Source organism: Doryrhamphus excisus, chromosome 1 (assembly GCF_030265055.1).
Source record: "Doryrhamphus excisus isolate RoL2022-K1 chromosome 1, RoL_Dexc_1.0, whole genome shotgun sequence".
Taxonomy (NCBI): Eukaryota; Metazoa; Chordata; class Actinopteri; order Syngnathiformes; family Syngnathidae; genus Doryrhamphus; species Doryrhamphus excisus.
The window spans coordinates 22,768,261-22,793,806 of record NC_080466.1 but is presented as its reverse complement, the minus strand read 5'-3'; the positions used below and the strand labels follow the sequence as shown (position 1 = coordinate 22,793,806).

Sequence of the window (25,546 nt, the reverse complement as noted above, 5' to 3'; positions counted from 1 at the left end):
ATATATATGTGTGTGTGTGTGTATGTATATATATATATATATATATATATATATATATATATATATATATATATATATATATATATATATATATATATATAAACAACAACACATACAAAATATTTTTCCAATACATGATTATTTAGGGGTGCCACCATCCATCTGTTTTTGTGGAATAAAGTGGTGAACAGTGCTCGCTGGTCGCCATGGAGATTTGAGGTCAGCAAAGACTGCAGCTCAAGTACTCTGAGGTGATCTTTATGTTTTTGTTGGTATTTATACTCCTATTACATATTACTCCCAAATTTGTGGTTTTGTCTTTGTAATTTGAATGCCTAACATCAACAACAGTAATATAGAGTAGACAGTATTACTGATGCTTCATATTTATTGAGAGTAGTACTGTTGTCCTACATAATCTGATATACACTTGTCCATTTATTATTTTAGTCTTCATTCCACCTGATATCCTTAGCCGACCGAGTGTTGTGTCACTGGCTGCAATGTTGAAGATGTCACCAATAAAAGTTCATGACTTACCAGATCCTGGTTTGGCGGAGAAATCTTGGTCTCACTCATTTCTTTCCTGAGTGCAAGTGACAGAACAGTGACTAATGTTTATCTTCGGAAACATCAAATGCTGCTGTTCAGGGCACAGAATAGAGGTGAACAGTACAGCTCTCCTTCTCCCACCTCTCCGCACCATATTAATGTTTGGTAGTCAATCTTAATTAAATAAATAATTCTGACTCAATGTCAGGACTTTTATCGTCTTCAGAGGCTGAAGACTTGTTATAAATGATTTTGTCATGCCTGCCATTGCCTACCCCGCCTTCGCCTTGGAGACCACGCCTCCTGCCTGATTGGGCTCAGGTGTCCCTCATCACCTCATTTCCTGCTGGCTATATATTGCCTCTGATCCCTCCTGTCTGGTGCAAGTTCGTTGTACTCCCATGTCTCGTTCTAGCATTCCTTGTCATCGCCTCGCCTGGTTCTCGACCCTCGCCTGCCTTTCGACCTCTCCTTCTGCCTGCCGCTCTTGGACACCTTTGCCTTATTGGACTGACTTCCCGTGTACCGACCCTCACCAGCGTGTAGAACCTTACCTCGTGTCGTGCCTGCCAATTCTGCCTTTGGGTCCTCCTTCCCACGTCCTGCCCCTGACAGATTTAGTGTTCACTGACTGATATAATTGCAACTTAAGCAATCAAACACACAATATTATTTATCTGATTACTAATTATATTATTACGATTATCGTTCACATCCAGCAAGTGAGATGTAACATGGCCTATATCCACACGTTTATAACACACCATGGAGCCATAGAGCTATTGAGATAGCAGATATAGCGTTAGCAATAGTATGTGCTTTAGCGTTAGCATCGGCAAGAATCAAGGGGATTGTCTTGTTCTTTTTGGAATATCCGTTCCATCAGGACCCGAAAGAATATATTTCCTTTTCAATCGGACTCGGCCCATTTTCTCAATTTGTCAGCATTAGCTTGACTCATTGACAGCTTCAAAATGCTTAGCGCGAGACACGGAGGTCGCGCATGTGCAATGCTCAAGTGGGAACTGCGATTCAGGTGAGAGGAGGACGGTTAAACAGCCAGCGAGACAAGAAGAAGGCGGTGAAACATTTTCTTTAGCAAAAAATGTCAAGATATAGGTTTGCCCTTGTTAGTTGGGCGAAGGGACCCGACAAAGCTAAAACCACCATTGTTCCCATCAGCTGGATAATTGATTTTGACCCAGCTGAGACAAATTATATTTTTTGGAATGGCGGTCAAAAGCCTGCTAGTGGATGGCAAACATGCTTTTGTTTTCAGCTAGCAGGTAAGTCAGTCTTTATTCAGTCTCTCACACTTATTTCCTACAAGTTATTGTATTAGCAGATACAGCTACAGAATGTTCTCTTTATCAAAATGTGTATCTCACTTTTGACTATTTTACAATGTAGTAATACCAAGATTTGCTCAGTGTTTAAAGAGGCTGTGCCTTGATTTTTTCTGCTTACAACGTGATCTTTGAGTTGTAAAGGTAGGGTAATTGATTGTCAAAACAAAATGTTTTCATTTCATGAAAAGCAAAACTTGGGTGATGAAGATACCAGTACTGGCAACAAAGCCACTGGCTCTGGAAATCCACAACAGGTAATTCAACAGAAGAAATTTATATCACATTAGGGATCATTTGTGTATTGTATTATCTATGATTAAATATTAAAAATTAACATCTTTGCCCTCTGGAAAAAAGCCAAGGTTGCTGCACAAAGACAAGGCGAGAAGGAGAAGGAACTACTGTCAGAGGACAGTCAGGTCAGCCCTGATCCATCAGAATCGTCAAGCCAGAGAAACAACTTTACCAGAGACCAGCAGAGCCAGATCAAGGCCTTACAAAAAGAAAACATCAAACTGCGGAACATGGTAGTTAAAGGCAAGTAGTGAGTATTATATTATCAAGTATTACTCTATGTAATGGTATGAGTTCATTTAGACCTGAAGGTGATTCTAAAGACCCTTTCTAAATCTACAAAGCATTCGCTGCCCACCTATGTGGTCAGATAGGTTGGCCACTTGCATTTTCAGAGCATGTTTGAAGAAAAAAATACCTATCATAATAATACCTATTTTTTATTGCACTTTACAAAAGGAATTCAAAGAAACAAACAACTTTATTAAGAAATAACTATTTAGAAGACTGAAATTAATTAGCCAAAATCACTGGAATTAAAAAGACCAAGAATCAAAAATAGGAGGAGAAAGCAAGTCCAAAAAAGTGGGTTTATGATAAGCAGGTATATTGGTCATAAGCAGGAAAACTTGTTCTTGTTCCCATGTGTATATTTCAATGATAAGCCAATTGATTTGTAGCTTATTGGACAAGTTCACCTCTAAATGGGGTTAATATTTGAAAACTGGAGATTTGGTTTTCAGACACACATTGGCTTCTATGGTTGCTGTATGTATAAACTTGTAGCCCTTTTTTTCTTAGAAATTCCAGCGTTGTTGGTGGACGTGAGAAAGTCTCCATCTGCAACACCACCAACAAAGATGTTGACGACCACCCCACCAAAGATGTTGACCTCGGGGTCAACATCTTTGGGTTCAAAGGCCCAGGTGAAACGTCACTTTGCACACGTTCCAGACCTTCACAAGTAAGTATTTATTAATTGATCAATTTCCAACAAACATTAAAACTTCAGCTTTTTGGCATTCTATTGCTAGCGGTAATAATCTTTGTTTATTTCTTTGTTTACATAAGGTGAAAATCGGGGATGATGGAACTATCACTGTCACGTCACATTGTTGGGAAACTGCAAAAGCTTGTACCACCCCCAATGGTATCGCGTGGGTGCTACTGATGGGGCTCTTCAATGTCGATGTCCTTCTCAAGTCCAACCTGAAAGGAGGGGTCAGTAAGCTGGATCCCTCTGCTGAGCATCGGCAGGCTCTTGACCCGAGGAAAATTCAAGCTTTACAAGGTAAATAGTTTTCAAGGTAAGGGGGTAGAATTGATTCAAGAAGACTAATTAAATACACAAATACAAATATACAAATATAAAAACCCTGCGGCTGCTTGTCTCATTGACACTTCAGCCACTTTTGTTAGTTTGGAGATGGAAGAACCAGAAACACCACCTTCAACTTGTTGGAGTCATGGTGGTGAAGGAAGGACACCAACCCTAAACATGGCACTACAACACACACGACTAATTTCCCCGTTGATTAACCACAAAAGTTAATTTAGACTAGACGAGTAACAGTGTTTTACACTCTCATGTGATCAAACCACCGACTGCAGGGTGTCAGACGGCTCTTCGCCCGGCTGCGGGTGGGAAGTCACATGACACGCATGTTAATCTTTTTAACGCATTCTTGTTTCCAAATTAATCACATGCATTAACACGTTAATTTTGACAGCCCTTGTTTTTATACATTTGTATTTGTACATTTCATTTTGATATGTATAAGTAATTTTGAGACAATTCTACCCACATAGCAGAGCTGGTACTTTCCAGTTTTGTTGCAGCCCTGCCAGGCAGGGAAAGGAGGTCGGTTTTCGCAAACTGGAGGGGGAGGAGGAAAGTAACCGAATAATCTCTGTTGTTCTGTTCCACAGATGCTGTTTTAAACCGATTTCCGGCTGCCAGGGAAGCGGACGTCAGAAAATCTATCAGCAGTAGAATCTGTGAGCTAAGACACCAGACGAAGCGCCAAACCATGGATGTGTAAGTCAATTGAATCAGTGAAGAACCAAGATGGACTCCTTACTGGAATGACAGACTGTTCCTTTGGCAATTCATTTCATTGCTTTTCCACAGTTCCAAAAGGTCTTAGAAAATTCGTATATTATTATTTGTGCATCTTGTTTATAGATATTTTATTTCTATTTTCTAATAGCACTGCTTAAAGTCATTTGAATTGCTTTGATTTATAATTTATATTTTGTATATTTTCTGTTCAATGGCATTCTTTAAAAATGTTGCACTGCTGGGTTCAGTGTCTGTGCCTGATAAAAAGAATATAAAGGTGGCTTTTGATAGATTACTCTGCCTGTGTAAATATGTGTTTTGTACATATATTGTGCATACATTTGCAATATATATTTACATATAAAATATATTACACAATATATCAAAGACAAATCAGTGTATATATTTCATGTTTTTGTTTCCATATAATTTTACATATATAAAATGTATTCCATAATATATTGAACACATAGCTGTGTATGTATTTCATATATGTCTTCATATAATTTTACATATATTTAAAATATAATCTGCCATATATTAAACATAAATGTGATGCTATTTTTTACATATATTACTAATATTTTTTCCCATATAAATCTGAATACATTATGGTGGACGTTCATCAATATAAAATTACATATATTATGGCATATTTAAACTCATATATTAATTATTTGGATTTAATATATTGAAAGCGGCAATCATTTGTAATATATTGCCATATATTACATGAATATATGATATATTGTATAATATATGTACCATAAATATATTATTCCATGTATTTCTAATATATAATGTATTGGAAAATATAATGGAAAAATATAATATATTACAATATATTTCAAGTAATAGATTATGATAAATATATTTTCCTTTCGTAAGGGTGTCTGGAGGACGTTTACTCAATTTGATAATTTTCCATTTTCAAGTGGTTATGACTCTGTATTCAAAAATATACAGTACATAACAGAATCTGTTAAGCAGCGACATGAACACGCCAACTGCAACAAGTACATTTCTCCTGAGTAGACGCTGTTATTCATAAATAGAGCATGGAACCTGAACTTTGTTATTGTTATTAGAGCCTTAAGAGTTTACCAAGATCAGCAGGACTGAGGAGTGAAAGAAAAATGGGTTCACTTCATTGTGAACCACTGTGGTTGCCTTGGAAAGTGCTATACAATCTAATCCAATGTTATTATTTTTGACTAATAGGCTGCATTCAACCACAAAACAGTATGATTTATTCATGTCTTTTGGAAAAACTGAAATTCAAAGCACACAATGCCAAGGGATTACTGCATTAAATATTAAATCGTGCAATCACTTCCTGTTCAGTGCAAAGTAAGCATGAATGACTATTCTCATTGTAGTCCAAGACAGAGCAGTGGCTGTTGAAGAATGTCAAAAGAAATATGCAAAAATGGAGGAAAACTATGTCAAGAAAGACAAGTCCTTTATTTCCACCCATGATCTCTGGCCAAAGTCACAAGTGAATGTGGAAGCAACGGCTGGCTTCGGTTTTGGTTATGTCAACAACAACTTATGCCAACTTCAGGCGTCGACATAATGTTCACTGTAATTTATTTGTAGAAAAAAGGCAATGATCATGACAAACATTTGAGTGTAAAAACACCTTCATTCACACAAGGCATTACATTCAAAGGCTTTTGCCAATAACTTTTCTCTGTCCTCTTAAATCCATAAAACACTGCAGAGGAAGTGGGGGAAAAAACATCAAATATTCAAAATTCCATTCAATTCCAGGCACAAAAGTGACAAGCGGGCCCACTGGGGCCATGACCATGTGTGATGAAGAACCAGATGGCAGCAGCAACAGCAAAGGGAAAGGGCGGGTGGGGGCGGCATGGGCTTTTGTCCACTGTTGATTCTGGTCAGGATGATCAGAGACTCTCATGGTTCTTGTTACACAAAGTCAACCGTATGACACCAATATGACATACAATTCGTTTTATTATTTAGATGGTCACACATTTGCTTTTTAAGATAGGAGTACATGAAATTAGTGGAAAAGTTAATTGAATGGTTAACCTCCATATGACCATTATTTCAAAAATAATATACAACCATATTTCCCAAGGGTAACTACGGACAGGAATTGATACGCCTTTTGACACACGGCTCGCTCCTACGCTTCCCCTTTAACCTGGTCGTCGGGCAAGCACAAGAGCAGTGGTGTCCAAAGTGCGGCGCGGGGGCCATTTGTAGCCAATAGCAGCACATTTTAAATGCACAATATAACAAAAAAAATTTGCAAACATTGAATGGAATAATGTTAAAATATTAAGAGAAAGTTGTAATCTAACAAGAAAAACACCTAATTTTATGACAAATTTTATGTCTTAATATGAGGACAGAGGTACTGAAGAAATGATGAAAACCAAAGCAGCAACCTTGTTGGAAAATTAGGTTGTGGGAAATGGTATGTTAAAATCAAAATGTTATAGGAATAAAATCTAAGTAATGGTTGAAAAATGTAAGAAAAAAATAGAAAATACAGCAATTTTATGTGGATAAAGTCAAAACCTTTCATCTTTTTAATGTGAAAGTCAAATTTATGAGAAAAAAGAGCAAAGAGTGAAGTTCACACTCATAATTACTGTTCACAAACTCTTAGCATAGCTATACAAAATATGAAAGTGGCCCTTGCATCTTTTCATTTTTCAGTATGTGGCCTTCTGTGGAAAAAGTTTGGACACTGCGCAATAGGCTTCAGGCTATACTAACCTGCCTTATTCTCACTGCAGGTTTTGACGACGGATTGACTGTGTACAACTGTGAAGCGTTTAAAGACTGCTGAACAAAGTGCAAAATCTCAACGCTTGACCGTAAAACATTATCAGTGAAGCAGAGCGACATAAACATGTAAAAAAAACGGGCTTTTAGCTTTTCAAATTGTCATGTATGGTGAATGAGATGTTCAAAGAATTTAAAAATCATCAAGTAAATACAACCTGCCTTTGTCCTTTACAAGCAAAGCAGTTTGTAATATGATCCATGAAACTAATCCCCCCCCCCCCCAAAAAAAAAAAAAACTCGCCACGGAGTGATAGTGTGGTCGTGTGTTCAGCACCCCTGAAATATCTAATTTTTTCCCAGACCTGACGGGCTTGCAAATTTTGCAAACTTTTCATGCATGTTAAGGCCCTCAAAACTGGGAGGAAAATTATGTAATAATTAACAAAGCAGTTTCAAAATAGGCTTTGCGCATTAACAGAACTACCATTTAAAAAAATGACATTAAAAATTACCTGAAACAATTCCCTTGCAAAAATGAAGCGATATATACTATGTACTTTGGTGAAAAGATGCAGAGTGACAAGCGTGACACACATTTATATAATGCCCTCGTCTTTTGCCATGTTGCCAGATGGCAAAAAATTGCTTTTATGATAGGTGATATTCATCAAAACAGGTCTCCCCCTAAGTCCTCGGATTGGTTGACTGCACCCATTGGGGACATATATATATATATATATATATATATATATATATATATATATATATGTATGTAGGGCAGAGATGTGATTCAATATGTCTGATGAAGGTCAAATGGACCGAAACGTTACTTGAATAAACTGATGAATGAGAGCGACACAGTGTGTGGGAACCTTCTTTTGAACACTTTGTTGGCTACGCCTGCTTCCTACGCACCTGTGAATCTTCAGGTGTGCTGAGACTCTGCATTCACTCTTGGAACAATTACAGATCCTCAAAATCTTTTTTGCCCCTCAATTGATATGACGACCACAATGAACATTTCCGTATTTTGATGGCGAATGAAGCTGATGTCAAGACAATAAATATTCTTAAATCAGGCATTATGTAAAGAACAATAAGGAAGAAGGAAGTGCCTGTGATTTGCTCAAGTTGCAGCACACAGCAAGAGACAAAAATCAACTTTTCACAGAGAAATGATTGCCCAATAATAGTGTGCTACAAAACCATTTTAGCTGCTCTTAGGTTTCACAAAATATCTCATAAAACCTGACATTTTCTCCAGTTTGTGGGTTAGACTCACTGACTAGCAATGCATTTGTTATTGCACTGTGGCAGACCGGCTGGCAGTTGTGTGGATCATAAATAATCACAATAGCAATATTTAAACCATCAAAATTAAACAAAAAAAATGATATTGCATTATCTTCTCTTAACCATCAGAGGTCACCGAATTCCCATTTTAACCCAACATACTACTAAACATTTGTCATGGACTTGAAGACTTCAATTGAGGTTAAAAACAAACAAAACTTATATAATGAAAAGAAGCATAAACACTATGCTGGGTCTGCATCTTGAAATAAATGCACAGTAAAATAGAAAGTGCACCAATTCACAAAATGGAATCACTTCATTCCTCTCCATTGTAGCTGTGGAGTCACATTTAAGTTAAAACACAAAACACCCATTGCCAAAACACATACTGCCTTCCAGCAGATGTCTTTTGTTCGATCATACTGTCCAGCAGACACAAATATGATGACTACTACTACTACTACTAATAATAATAATAAATAGCATGGTTCATTAGACAATATTTCAGCAATCTTGAACATCATTTATCAGTAAAATGCTTTGAGTGTAGAAAGTACAACATTGTAATTTAATATTTTTAAATGGTTCTATACGGTTGTCCTCAACAATGTTTTATTCCTAATACTTCCAGGTTTTACTACTTTTTCTCAGTTCAAGAGCCTTATTTACTGTTCAGTAATCCCTCGTTTATCGCAAATTAATTGACTGAATTTCTGCTATATACGATTCCTTATTTATAAATCTAGTCTTTTCATATTTACCGCTAGCAAACCTGCCTATGTCCTTCTAAATACAATTTTTAACATTAATTTGAGCCTTCTAGAGATGAAGTAACACACCTATAGTCACCTTTACATTTGCCGTTGGTTACCGCCCTCACAGTAGGCACAATTATTGTGCCTGTTGTGCGCCATAAAAGCCTGTTGTTCTGGGGAGTCTGGTGCTTGTGTGTCTCACCCAACATTACCGACACCTAGTGACCAGTGTAGATTGCTACATATCATAACATCTTTGAATGTTTTCTGAATGTCTATTTATCCATTTATCATCCATCCATCCCTAGTGTTTTTCCTCCTTCTGAAAGTCTTATATTTGTATTTCACTTCAGTTAAGCATCTTTATGCTTGAAAATGTTTCTTTGTGCTTCCAATGTGCTCAAATAAGCATACATCAATAATTCATCAAAGAAACAGCATCATTTATTCATACAGTTTTGAAAATTGTATTAAAAAACATATTTGAAAACCGTATTTGATATATTGGTAATTATGGGCTTGCAAGCAGAATGAAACATATTGTTAATTAAACTATTTTAAACATGTTAAATAATTGGGATGTAGATTTGTAGTGCCGTGTTCCGTTCAGAGATTCTGCTGAGGAATGACCTTGCAATTCTCGACTAAAATGCTAGGGGGCAGTATTTTCAACCACAACTCTCACTGACTGGCTATTTAGTTTCTTAGAAGTGAACAACGGCAACTGGCACGACATCCAGATACTTGATACAGATAGCAGTGGATAAGCGCCACATCTCCCTCTCGGTAACGGAGATGGAAATAGTCATTTATTAGAGTACTCCTTAGTGGAAACCAATGCTCATGCCTATATTTTTAACGCTGCTACTCCCAACACTGATTGCAGTATCCATGGACTGTGAAAATGAACGAAACTACTTTGTGTTGCAACTTTTGAGTATTGCTACCTGATTTTGTTGAATTTGACTTTGGTACCTCCAAGCTGTGGTGGATAATAAGATGTCCCAAGAAAGCAGAAACAATTATCCAAGGAAGACATCAACCAAAGTGTTGACAACACAAAACAAACCCAACAAATAAGTCATTATTATTTTTTGCTTGATGGGTGGAATTTCAAGTGACCAATTAAAAATCTTATACGGATCTTGGACCGACCATAGAACTCAAGACCAAAGGGCTCTGTTGTGTAGTCTTAATGTTGGAGCCACTGGAGGCTTCTGGGACTACTCTGGGTGGTGTTCATAGTTGTATGGCACATTGAAAAGATTTGGTTGATGTTACATTTTTCCACCCACCACAGGTGATCCAATATAAAAGGCACTTATCACCCATCACAGGCAGTGATGGAACAAAAGCCTTTAAAAGCCTTTAAGCTGCATGTGCTCCCATTCACACTGTGTTTATTAAGTGGAATATGACGGTCCTAGTCAAATATGGTCAACCCTTTTCCATTGACCTCTCAGATGGAATACTTCACACTCCTCTTTGTATATTTTACTAAACCAGCATTTAAACGTCCTTTATCAGACAAAACAGTCGTTTCAGAGTTGTCGGTATTCAAGGACGCATTGCATGAGGGCAAAGTTTTTGAGGAATGATGCCGTCACGTAATATCAAACTGTGAGGGGTCTTAGAGAAATTAAGAGCAAATGTAGATGGCTTTTATTTTTTTCGCTCAAGGTAGTTGGATGGGACCCAACCCTTACGGGGCAGTAGGCTATCCTGTACCTGGCAGTACCACCAACCATTGGGGTTTCTCTCCAAGACCTCCAGGCAGGTGCCCTCAGTAAATCCCATCGTCTCCTCATCCCCACGATAGTCAGCGATGGACACATACACATCCCTGCCAAGGTTATTTTGGATCAGCTGGCTCTTCTCTACAGGTTTGGGACGAACTGTAGACACAGGGATACCATTGCGCTGGCTAAATCTGCTAAGGGGATCCTGTACATTGCTTGAGCTGAATCCGCTCACCGAGGACCCAAGGTTAGAGCGCTCAGCGGGTCTTGACTGACTTTCCACCACCACATGTGGCCGCACTGTGCTGAAGGAGGCATTTCGGCGGACACCAAGTGTGGCAGAACCAGAACCGTAGTGGTCACTTCTGCCAAGGGAGTCATTGCGTCTCAGAGAGCCAGTCATGTAATGTGTGTCCTTTGCTGGCTGTGTTGATGTCACAAATACAGACTGAGGCCTCACTGCTACTTGACGTACACCATTCCTCATCCGCACACCTCCATTAACCATCCCGGATGGCTTTGAGAAACCACCAGGAGGCTTGGAAGGAATTGGCGGAGTGTTTCTCCTCAATCCTTGGTGCTGCTGGGCCAGACCTTGAATATTGATGTTATTTCGAGCCATAACTTGCTTTTCATTTTTCTCTAGGCTATTGGACTTGCTCCCGCTGCTGGCATCCGATTCTAGCCTTGCAGGATCCACCACCCGCTTGACAGGTTCCAAGAAGTACGAGGGAGCCCAACCTTCCTCAGAGCACCACCGCACGTACCACCAACCACTCTCTCGCTTCTCCAGAACTTCAATCTCCGCCCCAGCTGGAAAACTGATCTCAGAGTCCTGTACCTTCTTGTAAGCATCCAGGGCACTGTAGAAACATGAACCCTCTGGGTCAGAATTACTCCCTTTTGAGTAAACAGTTGAAAGATCCGATGTACTGCAAGTTGATTCCTCGGATGAGATAACAGAGGCTGATTCAGAGTCTTCCCCTCGACAAGGCTTGGGGCCATGTCGCAACAGACCTGTGGGTCTCAGCTGGCGTCTCAGGGAGCTGATGTCCTTCCTCTCTGGACTCTGAGGCTCTGGTTTACTCAGGAGTGGTTTAGGTCTGACAGAAGGCTTTGGTCTAGTCGAAGGGCTCTGGCCTATTCTCTGCCCCACATCCTGGCTGAGGCCGGTGCCTTTCGATTCATCTGAAGAGAAGTGGGGACTGTTCTCTTGAGACCGGTAGTTAATGTCCATATGTCTACCAAGAGTCTGACTTCTCCTATTCATCTCTGGAGTTGTGCTTTTAGAGGGTCGACCAGGCAAAGGTGACGATCCAGACAGTTTGCGAGGAACTGTAGAGGAACGGTAAGTCCTTGGAGAGTTGGGCTCACTGGACACTTTGGCTGTTCTTCCTTCAGTGGCACTATTCGGTCGGAAGCCATCATTCTCGTAGATGCACTCCTCTTTAGCAACTCCTTCGTCAGATCTAAATGAAGCCCTGCGATGGCTGAATATCTGCGACTCTTTGCAGACAGGAGGGGAAGCCTTACTTGAGTGTGGGACACTGCAATACTTGTTGTTGACTATACTGCTGAGCTTCACATCCAAGGACTGGTCATCTTTGAAAGAATCAGTGTCTGATTCACCCTCACAACCAACTGCAGGAACATCATATTCAGGTTCCTCATACAAGGATCGTTTAAGGGAGTCTGCTACTTTCAGAGTGCAGGTGGAAGGAGGAGGACTTTCCTCACAATCTTGCTTTTTTACAGGTGGGGCTGGGGGTGGAACTTTGGGCCGGGTTAAGGTGCTGCTTCGACGGCTGAGGTTAGGCTTCTTGCGTTTGTCAATGTAGGAGCACGGGGCCCAGCCCTCCATCTCTCCAATCTGCACATACCACCAGCCTCCAGGGTTCTTCTCTATCACCTAGGGAAGAAGAAATATACTCTTCTAAACAGTGGAATCTCTCCTCTTTCCCATTTTCTGTTAAATAATTTAGTTTCTTTTAAAGGTATTTGACTGAATACAGAAACTCAGTACAAAAAGATGCCATTTTCCACCAACTATGCAGTTGAGGGTTTATTTTTCAGTAGTCACTAAATAGGGATTTTTGTCCCCTACAGTAAATCCAGGCCCATTAGCAGTTCAGGATCCGTTCCTTCGCATATTGAGAATTATTATCTCTGCCTTCTATATATATATATATATATATATATATTATTATTATTATTATTATATTATTATTATAATATATTAAAAAAGAAAGAACAAATAGGCCGAGTGGTTAGCCCGCAGGCCACACGCCGAGGAAACCCAAGTTCGATTCCACCCTCGGCCATCTCTGCCGCTTGCATGTTCTCCCCGTACATGCGTGGGTTTTCTCCGGGTACTCCGGTTTCCTCCCACATTCCCAAAACAAAGCTGTGGCAAACTGTGATCTTTACACTCCTTTGGTATACAAACACTAATCAGTAAAACAACACAACATCATTCATTCATCCATTACCGCTTATCCTCACGAGGGTCGCGGGGGTGCTGGAGCCTATCCCAGCTGTCTTGGGGCGAGAGGCGGGGTACACCCTGGACTGGTGGCCAGCCAATAGACAAATATAGATAAATATAGACAAACAACCATTCACACCCACATTCATACCTATGGACAATTTGGAGTGGCCAATTAACCTAGCATGTTTTCGGAATGGGGGAGGAAACCGGAGTACTCGGAGCAAACCCACGCATGCACGGGGAGAACATGCAAACTCCACACAAAGATGGCCGAGGGTGGAATCAAACTCGGGTCACCTAGCTGTGTGGCCTGTGCGCTCAATGTAATAATTAGCGTATAAAACAGCTCTCATTTAGCACATACGTAATAGAAATAAAATCATAAAACATAGCCATAGAATTTGTATTGTTCATATACACACAGAACAAAATCCAATGTGTTATTTAAAGCCGACACACATATTTGAATACCCTTTTCTGGTGTATTGCATGCAGCATTTATAAATACAGCTATTTATTTCTGCTTGCCACGGATATTTGTGACTCAAGACACTACAAGTCAAATGGAAGGCAACACAGCGGCCTGCCGCTAGTTCAAAATCCCTGTCATAGTTCATTTGGTGTAGTATTCCACTTTCAATTCACTCTAATTAGCATTTTATTTGTTATTCAAAGTACAATGTACACTAAACGCATTAAAGTTGCGACACTATCATTCAGCAAGCACTCTGAACGTAAATGTGAAGGTAATGTGTTAATTCATGGTGTCTTACGTCAGCCTTTTGTCCTCCATGGAAGCTGATGCCATCAGAAATGGAAGACTGGAAATCAGCAATCGTGTAATACTCCGCCTCCACAGCGGGTGGCTCTGGTGGTTTTGGTAACTGGAAACCCTGGACGCAAAGAATTACATGTTGGTGACATTATTACACCTTCTAATAAGTATCACTGAAAAGTGACATTTATTAAGTTGAGTTTACTTAATTTTACTTCATTTGACAAATACATCAAGTCAAGCTTTTCACAGCAATTTTAAGGTTAAACGGCCAATTCCCGGTTCCTAGCAATTTTTAATATAGGTTTATTGAACAACTATAGTGGGAATTGTAATATTTGACACCCTGTTAAATACTCGTCATGTCGCTTTTAAATCCATTTTTGGAAATGTGTGTTTTTGACACACTGCCGTTGTGGGAAAGCCATAGAGAAAGGTCTTACCAAATTGGTGTCTCTTCTTGGAGGCGGTTTTTGTCTCAGGTTTGGGGACCCTGAAATAAAACAAAAATTTGTTGTTACATTTGTCAGAAAACATTTAAACTCTTAATTAAATATACAAAATAAATAAAGAAAACAGTAAACATTATGTTAAAGTCTATGTAAGCAGCATGGAATTTGTCACATCAAACGTTACATATTTTTAGTTCTCACATGCTCGAGCATGCTGGGAAGCCCACGCACACACTTCCTCAACATCAGGATACCCAGGTTATAAATTAGTACGGAATAGTATTAGGTACGGAATAAGTACTAGGTTTAAGTTGTTTTTATCCCGCCAAAATAGCACATTATATTCATATTTACATTTATTATGTCTACCATATTGGGTAATAGGAGTATGAAGGGGACTATAGGCGTGTCATTTCAAGTCTAGATGGCTCTAATAATGTTACAAACTGGATTTACAAGGTTGTAAACACCTTTTCTATGCTCAAACTGTGAAAATATAGCATAATACAGTTTTCTTCAAGATGTAGGGACAGTATTTGTCATGTATGAGGGAATTCATTCATTCATTCATTTTCTACCGCTTATCCTCACGAGGGTCACGGGGGTGCTGGAGACAATCCCAGCTGTCTTCGGGCGGGAGGCGGGGTCCACCCTGGACTGGTTGCCAGCCAATCACAGGGCACATATAGACAAACAACTATTCCCACCCACATTCATACCTATGGACAATTTGGAGTGGCCAATTAACCTAGCATGTTTTTGGAATGTGGGAGGAAACCGGAGTACCCGGAGAAACCTCACACATGCACAGGGAGAACATGCAAACTCCACACAGAGATGCCCGAGGGTGCGATTGAACTTTGTCTCCTAGCTGTGAGGCCTGTGAGCTAACCACTCGTCCACCATGCAGTGTATTAGGGAATGTGTACTTTAAAATTTTAAAAAAAATTCAACAGAAGGCACGGCAATACAGTCGAGTGCATGCACTGCTGCGTGAGCAAATGCACTATGTAAAGAATATTTAATTAGTATTGCAGCCATACTCTCACTAAAAAAAAGTACAAAACTGATGTGTGAAAGTCATTAAGTTGACTTTACCTAAATAAGTTATGTCACCTCCAACATGAGAATCAAGTCAAGTCTGCTTTATAATATACAGTATAAGTATACTGATAAGTATATTTTACTTGAAACATTAAAATTTTACTACACTGAAGCAGTAAAATGTGCTTAAAATCTCTACTTTAGTAGTTTTTTACAGTGTTGGTAAAACACCAGTGCAGCTTACCAATGGCGTCAAAGCCTATACAAACAGAAAATTACAATTTAAAATGGAAATATCAGACTAAAAAATCTGTACCACATAAATGCAGCATATTCATATTCATATACACCAAAAATACTCACCAATTTCAACTCTATGCGGAGCGACTCTTGCAACAGCTGGTGACCCTTGCTCGCTTCTCGCTTTGGCTTCATTCCGGGCAGAGCTTGCTGCAATGCCCAGACACGGGCTGTTGGTGTCACGGCCTGCGCTTAGCCTCCTGCCCGTCTCAGCATTAATCTCGGAGCTAAAGGGCATAGGCAGGCTGATCTCGCTCTTGGAGATGTGGCGTTCGGGTGCAGTGCTTCCCTCTCCATCGGTCTGGACGTCCTTCTCACTGACTGACTTCTTTTGGAGAAGATTACTGATCTCCATGATGTTGCCGATGATCTCCACAGGCCCGGACAGGGTCTTCTTGCGAGGGCTGAAGTCTTCCTTCAGCTTTTTCAAGTATGAGGCAGGGGCCCATCCCTCTTTCCCCAAGTACCTAAGAACAAAAAGAAATGATTGAATAAAAAGGACGTCCCGTGTCATTTTAGTGAGTGAATGTCAAATTCCCCCTCAAATATGCGGGGCCACGAACGCTAAAATTCAAATGTGCGAGGTTCCACTGCAGGTTGTTTTATAATTGTAGTCATCACATTTGTATTGAATGTGTGGCCCCCACCTGATGTACCACCAGCCTTCCAGGTTCTTCTGGATGACCTCCACTGTGACTCCTTTTTCGAAGCTGACTTCATCCTTCCCTTGACTGCTATATGGCTGTGTTGTTACATATTTCTCCTCTGTTGGCATTTAGGAAGAAGAAACAGAGAAACAAACCCAAGTGAAATGTTAATATTTAACACAAGCGCACTGGTCGGTTTCTGGTCTAGGGAAGAGAATCAGGAGTTTTATTTCTATCCCAACATACTCCAATGCAAGCTAACGTGCCATCTCTCTTGCACTTGCACAGTGATAACAAACAGCCCCGTTTACCGGTGATAACTGCTGATTCTTGACCTTGCTAAGACGAATCACATCTTGCCTCCCTAAATGAGGCAAGATGTTTAGAGCAAAACCTCCTCTCCTCTCAGACTCAGATGACCCCGCTCCTTCAAGTGTTTAAGGTCTACTGGGGGGCAAGTAGAATCTTGGAGATTTGTAGACTTAATGCTGAAAGGAGGAGGAGGCAGGAGAACAAGGAGGATCTGTGTTTTTGTGTTTTACAATGAATAATTATGATGTAGGTAGTGAGCAAAACATCCTTCATTGCAATGGAAATGACTTAGGAGGGACTTAGTTGGATGCAACAATGGAAAGCTGCGGAAGAAGAGCATCCTTTACTCATGAAAAGGGAACTATTTGTTATGTTACATGAGATGGCCGATGGAATGAGATTACTTGAGGTCGTGCCTTTTCATTTGAGGGCGTGCCTACGCTAGCTCAGGTGTGTACAGCCGAAAGGGATTGTTACTTCCAGCAAATCACACACTTTTCTTACACCCAGCATGCGTGTTGTAACTAGTTACCCAGCTGGTCTCATGGTTATGAACCAAAAATTACCATTTTAGAACAAACTTACGAGTCTATTTGCAACCACAAAACGTCTTCATTTTTGATTGTCGCAAACTAATGGGCACGTCCAGGGAAAACTACATAGCCCATCAACATGAAACTTTGTAATGAGGTGTTACGTAAAAAGCCATCACATTTTAATATCCAGTTAAAGATTCAAAGAGATTGCTATTTTTGTCACTGTAGGACAGGGGTGCTCATTAAGTCGATCGCGAGCTACCGGTCGATCGCGGAGGTGGTACTGGTCGATCGCGGCGAGACATTAAAAAAATATCATCCCAGCATCAATGCCGTCACTTGATTGATATACAGGGCAGCCATTCAGATGACAACTGAATGTTGCCCTTCGGGCGACCAATCAAATCAAACGACGTCTCTAAGTGCAGCAGAACTTACGATGTCAGCCTATCATCCATCCCCGTTACTTGATTGACATACAGGACAACCAGTCAGATGACAACTGAATTTTGACCTTTAGGTCACCGCTCATGCGTAAACAACGATGCAAAGTGCTAAGCTAGTCGGCGAATTGCGAGATTTTAAGCCCTCGCTAAAGTTTATGGTCACTAAAATGAGTGAAGGAGCTGGACCAAGTAAAAAGGCAAAAAACATATCACTTCCATACGGATATGGAATATTATACGGATATTATGATACGGATATTATCCATGACTGATAAACATTTGGAAGTGTGCTTGAGGCTGGCTATCAGCAGCTACTGTCCGGACTATGCATCCCTGGCTGGTTCAATTCAGTGCAAGTCATCAAAGTAAACTCAGGTAATTACAAAAAATGTTAATAGTTAATTATGTGTGTTTTGCAATATTGTCTCATTTGGTTATGTAAGGTACATCAACATACATTGTACGTACAAATAATCCTCAATACATTTGAAAATAAATAGATGTTTTGCATTTTTGTAGTGGGTAGATCATTTTGACTCGATCATTTTAAAAGTAGCTCGCATGCTGAAAAAGTGTGACCACCCCTGCTGTAGGAAATGTAGACTAGGACTCAAACTTGCCACATTTCCATAATTCAATATTTTCTGTGACATTGTTCCCATTGAACATACGGTGGAAATTCATTTTACATGCAACATTACATGCATGGCGCATGGCTCTTCTATGTTTCAGGTCAGCTTCAGCCCTTTTTTACTGATATTGCTTTCTCTTTCGTAGTATAAAGTTAAATGTTAAGCCTTAACATCAGGTTGCAAAGTCAGTGTACACTATGAACAATAAACATAACAATTATAGAATCATTCAACTGCCAGAACAGCAACATATGCTTGACTGAAGGGGGACTTAAAGAATCACAGCCATGCGCGTACATGTGACACAGACCCACCACGGTGAGCTCAGTGGACATTCAGAAGGATTCTATAAATCTGATTAGGGAGCTGCTGTCAGTAATGCCGCTCTGTGAGAGAACAAAGCTGCCAGATGAACGGAGGAACGATGGCTCTCGTTGAACCTTGCAACCTTGAATATATGAGAAGGGCAAGAATGAAGAAAATTTGCGGCAGAGGTGGGCCTTGGAGAACGACTGCTTTCTTCCCGGAACACATTGCATCAAGCACATAAATCCTGGGTGACGCGTCTTCCTCTTACTTCTTTGTCAGTCCTACTAAATCAAACTGTACCTCCATGGAGCTGCTTGCTTATCACCGAGCACAAAACATTATCAGGTAGGAACAGCGGTGGCTCCATTCACAGAGGAACAAAGATGGTAAGAACAAGTCATTGTGATCAGAATACTGTTATTCACATTTTTATAGCGGCATATTTCAATGTCTGATTTGTCCAAGTTGTAGAAAGTAGAAAGTAAAGATTCTTCTTGAGCAGCTGATCCAATTTCCATTCCTCCTCAAGCTTTAACACACCTCAGGGATATATGGCCTGTGAGACCACAGCAACCACAATATACTCATTGCATCCGTTTACAGGCATAGATTCCCTCTTGAGGTCATGTGACTCGCATGTCATATCAGTAGACTAAGTGGAGAAGCACTCAGGCAGCGCAGACCTCTACCAATTATGCTATTGTGATTGACAACAAAATAATCACATTTAAAATAACATTTTTAGATCAGTCTTTTGATACTTGGTACAACCTGTTGCAAATTTGTGCCATTTGTATATCGCTAGTATATGCACCAATGTCGAAAATGGTCCTATCTTATAATGTCAAAGAATCCTTTCAAAAATTCCTGGATTCAAATGGTGATCCGGATCATCCCGATAATTTGATCAGTTCGTCCATATCCCATTTCCAAAAATGATTGAAAATTCCATCCAAATCCATTCCGAACTTTTCAAGTTATTTTGAACACAAACTAACAAACAACGCCACCAAAAACGCTTGCATTTTGTGCTGCGCTTGGCGGAGGTGCCATAAAATCTCCCTCAGAGGTTACGGAGAGATTCACCACTGACACCCGGAACAGTGTGGCGTTTGTGTGCATTCTTTACAGAGTGGTGCGACCGGTGTTTCCAACTTGGCTACATTCATGCTAAATATTGCAACTTTCCAAACTCTCTTAGCGACTTATTTTCTCCAAAGCGAATCGTGCTACAGCGCTAACAAACAAACTTAGATTTGATTTGACTTGACAGGTTTTGCGGTTCTCTAAACCCCTGCACGTCCAAAGTGCATATGAATGCTGCACAAGTCAGGCACAATGCTGCCAACTCCGGATGGTCCAAAATAAGAAATATATATTATATATTAATGTTATATTAATTATATTATTGGGACAAGAATCTAACAAAGGGGTTCTTACTCACTTTTTTGTCCCTCCCACAGGGTTATGCTTTTTTCCTGTGGCATCTGTGCTTGCTGAGACTTCTCCTTTCAATTGTAAGAAATATCTAAGCAGTGTCAAATTGTAATTTATGTAATTAGTTGAATGTAACTCAAGTAAATCATCGTAAGAAAAATAACGACAACAAATGTTTGGGGACAATATTGAGTAAATATTGATCTGATTTTGTTGTGTTAACAGTTATTGTTAATGAGGTGCCGGTGCTTTTGACATGAGTGAGTGTATCGTCTGTGTCACCTCTGCTCTGTTGGCGGTTGACAATACCCCCCAGGGTCCAGCGGCGGTCTAGCCTCTTCAGATGAGCCTTGCGTCTTTTAGTCACTGATGATGAGTAGGAGGAGAAAGAACCAAAAGGGTCAGATATATACATTTGATTTCCTGATTGAACAGCCAATGCAGCATGTCTGATCTGGACTGACATGTTAACTGTTCATCATGAAGTACCATCTTTACACGGCATGCCTTCACTTCTGACCTTTTGTGTCTGCTATTACGACTGTCCTTCCCAATTGCTCTCCTCTATGCCTTCCGCCCATTGAACTCCTAATTAAAATATTGTGTACAAGTGAAGAGAAATATTATTTCCAGGTCATTTTAGCGGGACCCGGCTCAGTCTGCTGTTTCATCTTGACTGATGCACTGGAGTTAGATTACAGACTGGGGAGAGATAATTAAATATAGGAGGCAACATGAAGAGGAGACGGGTAGAGGAGAAATAAGAAGTGACAACATGCAGGTCTCTGGAGAAAATTGGGGCCGGCGGAAGTGGGATGGCAGGGTTACGTAGAAAAAACACTTTCTGCATTGGTCTCACTATTAAGAAGCTCAAATGTTGATAGTATGAAGAACGCATACATGAGGCAAGTCTGCTCTACGACAAAGTATGTGGTTGTGCACTGGTTGACATTCAGTCCTGTCTGTGTTAGCAAGTCATTTTATCTCAAAAGGCTTCCCTCGCTTTCAGAACAGGAAGGGGCATATGACACAATGATAAAACAGCTCAGGCTCTTGCAGGAGTAGCGACCTCCTCAAGGGAGTTGGAAGACATTTGCTGTGGTTGGGCCCAAAATCTGCAAACTCTTTTTCAATGTAACTTGCAAGATTCCCAATGTGTGACTGGAAGCGTGGCTGATTGCATATTTAGTCGTACCTTGCTCCTGGTCATATAAACCTGACTTTAATAACTGTGAAATAACTTTAATAAGTGAAATAATGGCACAGACTGCTCACATAACCTCACTGACGTTTGTCTCTACGTTTTTTGACATAATTGTGCACTTACCCGTTCCAGTCCTAGATGTGCCCAGATCCAAGTCATCTCTGGTTCCACTTTGGGAGTCAAGATATGTGGCAGGCACCCATCCCTGCTCCTCCGCTGTGCTGACAAACCACCAACCTAGAAAAAGATAGCAAAACTCTCACAACCTCTGACTGAAGAGAGTTGTTTCCTCCTTCAGTGAACTACATGAGCTCACATTCGGCTGATAGGATACCATTTGCCTGGCTTGTCTGCTGCGGTCTGACAGACACACACAGCTTGAACAGAGCATGAGGCGTGGGATTACAAATTGCCAAACTGTCAAACTGTCTTCACTAATAAATTACAAACTTGGAGTAAAGGGAAGAGGTTTAAGACTTGCTTTATTTGAAAAATAGATTTTAGCACTACATCTCCAAAGTTATCAAATTCACTGACTAGGAACCAGCCTTGTCATGTCTATATCTGTGGTGTGCAATCAGGGCCAGCAAGCCCTTCTCTGCTGGCCTAAACACTACAGGAAGAACTGACCTACATAACCTGACCTACATTACTTAGATGGTAGTATTTATTTCCAATAGTCTTATCTACATAGCTGTAGTGCTTGCCCCACACTAACATACCAAATACCAGCCAGTTGTGCAATTCTACACAAGTTCCCAAGCCTTACTTACGTAACAGTTTAAAGCAGGGGTGTCAAACTCCTGCCATGGAGGGCCGAAACACGACAGGTTTTCTTTCTAGCTGGTCACTAAAGCAGGAGATTTTAATGATTAACCCTCCTTTGGTTTGAGGGAAGGAGCTCGTCAATTAAATCACCTGCTGGACAAACTGGTTGGAAATAAAACCTGTAGTGTCTCAGTCCTCTGTCGACTCATGACGTTTAAGGCCAATGTGAACGTTCCACTGTCAACAGCGTTAACGTTAGCCAGCTAATGCTAACAGAGCCAAAAGGAGAAGCCCAACCTCTGAAGTAAATAGCAGCCCAACAGAAAAATCTCCCGGTCAAACTCCGCTATTACTGATAGTTGAAAACAGCATCTGAAACCCAGTTGAGGTGAAAGGTAGGATGTTTACAAAACAAAATATGGATGCTGCTAAGTACAGCCTCCGCCGCAGCGACTTGTGAAGGGGCGGGCAGACTGCTTTGTCTCCACCCCCGACTGCTGAACACCAGTCACTCATTGGTTGATACGGACATGCACCAAGAAACGCAGCTTTCTGATATGTTTTAATTGTTCCCGAATACAAAGTATTTGATCCAAATGATTATTTGTACGTAAAAGTCATTATTTGTGCCGTTCCGAATACCGTATTCGGGTTCGGCTCCACCCCTATAGCATACACTAGCTTCTTGGAGCACAGCACAAAAAAACATGCACCTTTTCCCGAGTTGTCTTGAACGCAGCATAATCGTAGGATTGGACAGTAGCGTTTTGGGTTTGATACCCTAAAAATGGTGTGGGGCTATAGAAGGATGGCACATCCAGAGTAAAGCTGTCCTATCTGGTCCTTGAGCATAAACTGATGCTCTAAGGCAAAACATTTTCTGAGACAACCTGAACCGTCTGGTTGTGTTAGATTCAATGCCCTGAGAGTGAAATGAGAATATTCCCTGGCAATAAGATATGACAACACATGGCTTTGACTTCAAATTGTTATTTTGACCAAAAAGATGGACATTTGATTGGTAGAGTCAAAGAACTGATGATGAAACATCACGGTGTAAAGTCTGTTGCTATGCATCCTAGATAAAACTTTTCTTACCTCAACTCTTAGCCTTGCCAAAAAGCAGAAACATACTACTACCAACTACCACAGACCGATGAACACTTCGACGCTTCTACAGTTGTAGCACTGACTAGCATTCACTGTGACAACTTGACAATGACAAAAACACTTACATCACTTAGGGTGGCAACCAAAACCAGCAAAAGTCAAACAGGTTTTAATAATAATGCCTTTATTGGCAAAATTGCCAATCACATCTGGTCAATTATACAGATTTCCGTAACCACAGTATGTACTATATACTGTATGTCTTTAAATATAGACATTAGTTTACAACAAAAACCTTATGCTAGGCATGACATGTCAGCATGACAATATGTTTATTAGGGTTGTCGTGCCTTGACTATGACTGAAGCTGAAGAATGGATATAAATAGTAGAGACACGCTAGCGCTAGCTAGTCCCTACAAAAGATCAAATATAAAATTGGGAATATCTTGGGATTTTACAAGAAGGATGGACAACTGGACAAAAGACTATATATTTTACACGTAACAGTCCACCTGGTATTATTGTATCTGTAAAATTGTCATTCAATCTGCTATTATTTATTATTTTATATTTATATTTAAATATTTAAAAAATAATAAAATATTATAATAATTAAAATAAAATTAAAATAATAATTATTATATTATTATTATGTAAAATATGCAAATATAACAATATTATTATATATAATATAATTAGCATTAATATAATAAATATAATAATCCTAATAGTTATAATAATAATAATTATTATTATTTCAATTTTTATTATTATTATGTGCTTGTGTCTCTTTTTTCAGGAGCACTTGGTAAACAACAGACCATGTCAAACAACGAAATTGATACAACCATCAAAAGGTTGGCTCAGGCCATGATGCCAGGTTGTATGTTGAGTTTAAATTAAATACTTTTGAAAGATTGGGCGGGCCGTATTCAAACACTTGGCGGGCCGGATGTGGCCCCCGGGCCGTAGTTTGCCCACCCCTGTGCTAGAGGATTTGATGTGGTCTTTTCACATTTGGAAATACTGTAAGAATGTCACTTTTATAAGAATTATCTTCTTCTTTATAATGTAAGATTAATGTCAACAAAACAACAAATTGTATCGAATCACATGGTATCATTCTAAACTGTATGGAATCGTTCCCTTTTTTACAATACATACAAAACTGTTTACAAAAATCATCTGTCACAAATAAATAAATACCCCTAATGTTTGCGGCACACGCAATAGACGAACAAAAGAAACGTTTGGAAAAAATGAATAACGGCCTGACTTTAAATAGCAAATGGGTCATTGCATCACTCCAATGCATTTCCAGCCATATGGTTCAGTGTTCTTGTGGTCGGAAAGAGCTCTTCACTCCCTTTTTTATTACCCTGCCAGACACCAGCTACATGACCACACTCAATGGTAGATGTGGAAAATATGCCTATAACTATAGATGTAGGATCGTCAACGTAAATCGTCAACTCAAATTTCATTGTATGCAATATCAAATTTTGTTGTATGCAATCTCAAATTTCGTTGTATGCAATACAATGACAACAAAGGTGATTCTGATTCTGTAAAAGTCACAGTAACATGGAGAACCTGAGTTTCCACTGTGTACAAAAAATTGATCCACAGTCCACGAGTCTTGGGCCAGGATGGGCCAGTTATGTGATTAATATTCATCGTTCATTGAATAGTGTAGTCTAATTTAGTTTTTTAACCATTTGTCTTTTATGTAGGGTAGATGAGTATCAAGTTAAACTGTGACCAATGCCAGTTAAGGGTCAGTTAACAGAAGGTTAACAACATCCTGTGTTGTGTTTCTTCTTCTTATCTTTGCAGAGGTCAGTGGGGGAGAATCAAAAGGCCTCTGAGGAATTTACCATTATTTACTCAGGAGGCAATAAAGATAATGGGGTGAAGGAGGAAGTATCTGGTCCGGGAACGGGATCCTGGTCCATCCCCCACACATACCCCCAACTCCACCCCATCTACAAAAAGCTCTGGGATGCAAGAATCGGGGCTGACTTTCCTTCTTATCGTCGGGAGGCTGCAGGCGGACATTGGAAGAGAAACTCAGCCCAGGATCCTGTTTTTGTGATTTTATTATGTCTGACCAATACATGATGTTAACTTTTACTAGTGTGTGAGTTTTATTGCTTCTCATAAGTGGAGATTAACAAATACGCTCTGGGAGAGGAAATTTACTTAAACAAGTGGTCTTGGAGGCCTTAATTCGGTTGCAGAGAATTTCTTCTCCAACAATTAATGGTGACC

At 39.9% G+C, this 25,546-nt stretch overlaps 1 protein-coding gene and 1 long non-coding RNA gene across 8 annotated transcripts in view; one reads left to right on the top strand and one right to left on the bottom strand.

Moving 5' to 3' along the window:
* The first annotated feature begins 896 nt into the window (after positions 1-896).
* Positions 897-2,396, top strand: LOC131140661 (uncharacterized). Its single transcript, XR_009132442.1, has 3 exons — positions 897-1,838; positions 2,090-2,155; positions 2,259-2,396. It is a non-coding gene; the product is annotated as an uncharacterized LOC131140661 (long non-coding RNA).
* Positions 2,397-5,687: 3,291 nt separating this feature from the next.
* Positions 5,688-25,546, bottom strand: part of sh3pxd2aa (SH3 and PX domains 2Aa) — an 82,369-nt gene continuing 62,510 nt past the window's right edge. For all 7 annotated transcript variants that reach the window (XM_058077424.1, XM_058077441.1, XM_058077433.1 and 4 more), the window contains 7 exons: positions 21,519-21,632; positions 20,474-20,557; positions 16,520-16,637; positions 15,936-16,339; positions 14,520-14,569; positions 14,075-14,194; positions 5,688-12,722 (listed from right to left, as the gene is read on the bottom strand). In XM_058077424.1, the coding sequence (XP_057933407.1) occupies positions 10,737-12,722; positions 14,075-14,194; positions 14,520-14,569; positions 15,936-16,339; positions 16,520-16,637; positions 20,474-20,557; positions 21,519-21,632 (2,876 nt within the window). In that variant the 3' untranslated portion in view covers positions 5,688-10,736. The remainder of the gene's footprint in view (positions 12,723-14,074; positions 14,195-14,519; positions 14,570-15,935; positions 16,340-16,519; positions 16,638-20,473; positions 20,558-21,518; positions 21,633-25,546) is intronic.